The sequence below is a fragment of the Aplysia californica genome, unplaced genomic scaffold (assembly GCF_000002075.1).
Source record: "Aplysia californica isolate F4 #8 unplaced genomic scaffold, AplCal3.0 scaffold01401, whole genome shotgun sequence".
NCBI lineage: Eukaryota > Metazoa > Mollusca > Gastropoda > Aplysiida > Aplysiidae > Aplysia > Aplysia californica.
In genome coordinates, this window is record NW_004798671.1 from 51,258 (window position 1) to 54,842 (window position 3,585).

At 42.0% G+C, this 3,585-nt stretch overlaps 2 protein-coding genes across 2 annotated transcripts in view; one reads left to right on the forward strand and one right to left on the reverse strand.

Moving 5' to 3' along the window:
• Nucleotides 1–3,585, reverse strand: part of LOC101847397 (phosphoserine aminotransferase) — a 24,343-nt gene that overhangs the window by 17,453 nt on the left and 3,305 nt on the right. The gene's annotated exons all lie outside the window — the stretch shown is intronic.
• The window catches only part of LOC101847630, a gene marked incomplete in the record, with an annotated part of 42,602 nt that overhangs the window by 9,124 nt on the left and 29,893 nt on the right, over nucleotides 1–3,585 (forward strand). The window contains 3 exon segments of the mRNA XM_035973552.1: nucleotides 279–587; nucleotides 1,513–1,830; nucleotides 2,238–2,537. Of these exon segments, the coding sequence (XP_035829445.1) occupies nucleotides 279–587; nucleotides 1,513–1,830; nucleotides 2,238–2,537 (927 nt within the window).

Below are 3,585 nucleotides of genomic sequence, written 5' to 3' on the forward strand. Positions count from 1 at the left end.
TACAGATCTAACCAAACTGATCATTATCGTCATCAAATCTTCTGATCTAACAAAACTCATCTCTATCGTTATCAATTCTACAGATCTAACCAAACTGATCATTATCGTCATCAAATCTTCTGATCTAACAAAACTCATCTCTATCGTTATCAATTCTACAGATCTAACCAAACTGATCATTATCGTCATCAAATCTTCTGATCGAACAAAACTCAGCTTTATCGTCTTCAGTTTTACATATTATTCTTATCTAACGAACCTGTTTTTCTCATCACCAGTTTCACCGTCTACTCCTCCAAAACTGACAATATCAGGGGCAGTTTACATCGGACTCCAGGGATATTCTATTTCAAAGACCCCGGGGCAGAGGTACTCATCAAGCTGTGACGTGTCTGGGGGTCAGCCACTCGTGTCCAATGTCACACTGACCTGTCCAGGCGTGGCCCCAGAGACCATGACCGGGACTTCAGTGTCGCTGTCTGTCATTATAGTCGTTAAGTCGGCTGACCAGGAGAAGTGTGTATGTACAGCACAACATGTGTCACAATGCTACAACCAGAAAACTGAGGTCACAATTAATGTTCTGTGTAAGTACGTGTGTGTACTTTGTGACCTCAAAGTATCTTGTATGTCTGTAGGTAATAGGTGACTGAAAATACAAATAAAGATAGGAAGGTCACTGTAAGAAGAAGATACATGCAATTAGTGAGCTAGAGAGAGAGAGAGAGAGAGAGAGAGAGAGAGAGAGAGAGAGAGAGAGAGACAGAGAGAGAAAGATAGAGAGAGAGAGTTAAAGATAGAGAGAGAGAGAGGGAGAGAGAGTGAGGGAGAATGAGAGAGAGAGAGAGAGGGGAGAGAGAGTGAGAGAGGGAAAGAGAGAGGGAAAGAGAGAGAGAAAGAGAGAGAGAGAGAGAGAGAGAGAGAGAGAGAGAGAGAGAGAGAGAGAGAGAGAGAGAGAGAGAGAGAGAGAGAGAGAGAGAAACAGAGCGGAAGAAAGGCAAAAAGAACAGGGAAGGTCAAGGGGGCAGGGATGTCACAAAGGATAACAATGTTTATAAATTATTGTAATTTTCATCATCACCATCACCATCACCATCACCATCACCATCACCATCACCATCACCATCACCATCACCATCATCATCATCATCATCATCATCATCATCATCATCATCATCATCATCATCATCATCATCATCATCATCATCATCATCATCATCGTCGTCATCGTCATCGTTATCTTCATCATCATGCCTTGTTTGCACTTGCTGCTATAATCAATTCTAATATCCATTCATTCATCCATTTATTCATCCATTCATTCATGACTATTGTCCTGATGGCAGCCAAAAGATGAAAGTTTCAATACTTTTTAAATGAAAAGAATTTTTCCCCCGTTATTAGAACTCTAAAGATTTCCCCAAGCTCTATATCTTATAATAATTTTCTCAAATGAAATTGTTTGCTTAAAATATAAATTAATAAAGACACAAACACACGTTTCTCCTACAGTTTCACCAGAAACTGTCACCTTTCAGAAAACAGGCAGGGACAATAACTCACCTGTGGACATCTGCTCAGACTCCTCGCCACAGATATCGCTCCAGTGTAGCGCGAGCTCTAACCCCCAACCCCAGTTCACAATTCTCGTGAACCAACAAGCTTACTCAAGGCCAACTCAAGACCAGTTGGTCAAAACTGGAAGTAATACCTACGTGTACTCGTATGGCTTTGTTCCGGAAGCTGGAGGAACCTACAACATCACCTGTACTGCCAAGGGAGACAATAGAGCGCCTGTTGAAAGTGACCAGCTGACCATTCTCGTCAGAGGTACGGTCTGTGTAAATGTGAAGTGGTCGTCGTTCCTTAACATGTTTTAAAACATTTCATAAGTTCATACCAAACAAAGTTTCGGGGTTTACCATCCAAAAACTTACGAAGAGAATTATCAGTTGGTGGAGGGACTCCATCACAAAACAATGGGACAAACGCTTCCATTTTGACAATATTATTATTATTAGACTAGATCTACATTCGATTGAATACATACATTTTGTTTTTCAACACCACGAATCGAATTGATCGTGTTGTAACCAAAATGGTAGCTTTTACCCCTTTAAAAAGAAAAAACCGAATGAACAAATAAAGTCGATTGGTAGTGAAAACTTGGCATAAGTGTGAATAGTTTTAATAAGTGAAGCCAATGATTTTGTAAACTGAACGATTTTAATTTTCAGAACCACCCAAAACAGAACCGAAGATCACCATAATCAGCATCGGACCATCCGGCAACGTCCTGAAAAACCTGGAAGTCATCTCTAAAAGCGCAGCTACAAATGTCACGTGCTTGGTTGATGGTGGATACCCGCCCGTGACGTCACAAGACATTCTGTTGACTTGTGCGAACATCTCCGGCTCTGAACAGATAACTCTTCCACCCGGGGACTCTACAGACGGAGAAATAGCCTGCTCTTGTAGTGCGTCTCACATTACTGGATGTTACTCACGATCTGCTCACACAAGATTTAAAGTTTCAGGTAAAGGATAAAGGTCTGCTTTGTTTTAGTTAGCGTTTTACGACACTTGCAACACGCTTTGGTCATATAAGTGCCGAAGCTTAAAGGTGTTGCAAGAGAGTAACTAAAATATAATAATATGGAGAAGATATATGGACGACAGATGTTTGAATTGATAGGAAAGAAGGAGCAAACCACACCAGAACACCCAGCAACCAACCACTGAAAGTTTGAGCCCTGTTTTCAGAACTTAACCCTCTTAGCACCATAAGGAGGTCAGCAGGTCAGCACAGCAGAACCAAAATGGTGGCCAGCTGATGTCTTCCCAGAACCGAATTATTTCAGTGTTTTCTCAGAGACTTAGGGGGTGCACCAAGGAAATTGCCTTTGCTTTTGATCTAAGCGACTTATTTCAATGAAATTACACATACAAAGACCTAGGACCCCAGAGTCTAAATTTAGAGTGGAATGTTCTATTTAAGCCTACACTAAAAGCAGGTGTGTCAGGCAGGTTATAGCCGGTATGGCTCTACAGCGGGCAAGCCGGTAAAAGCCGGTATGGCTCTACAGCGGGAAAGCCGGTAAAAGCCGGTATGGCAACGTGACGGGAAGGCCGGCTTCGGCCGGTATTACTCAAAAAAGGGTTAAGTGACCCATTAGGCGCTCGCGGTGTCTCCGCTCTGAGCAGGGCCGCTTGCGGCTCGCCATGACGTAACATACAGTAATGTAGTTTGACAACTGAGGGCTAGTGAAAAAATTCAGATACTCATGAGTCCCATCCTACCCTTCTTGTCTGTCTGTATTCTGCCTGTCTCTTTCTTTATCTTCATCCCTCTACCCTATATATCTATATATCTGTCCTTCTCTCTCTCTCTCTCTCTCTCTCTCTCTCTCTCTCTCTCTCTCACTATCTATCTATCTATCTCTCTGTCTCTCTCTATCTCTCTCTCTATATATATCTCTCTCTATCTATCTATCTCTCAGTCTCTCTCTCCCTATCTCTCTCTCTGATCCATCTATCTATCTATCTATCTATCTATCTATCTATCTATCTATCTATCTATCTATC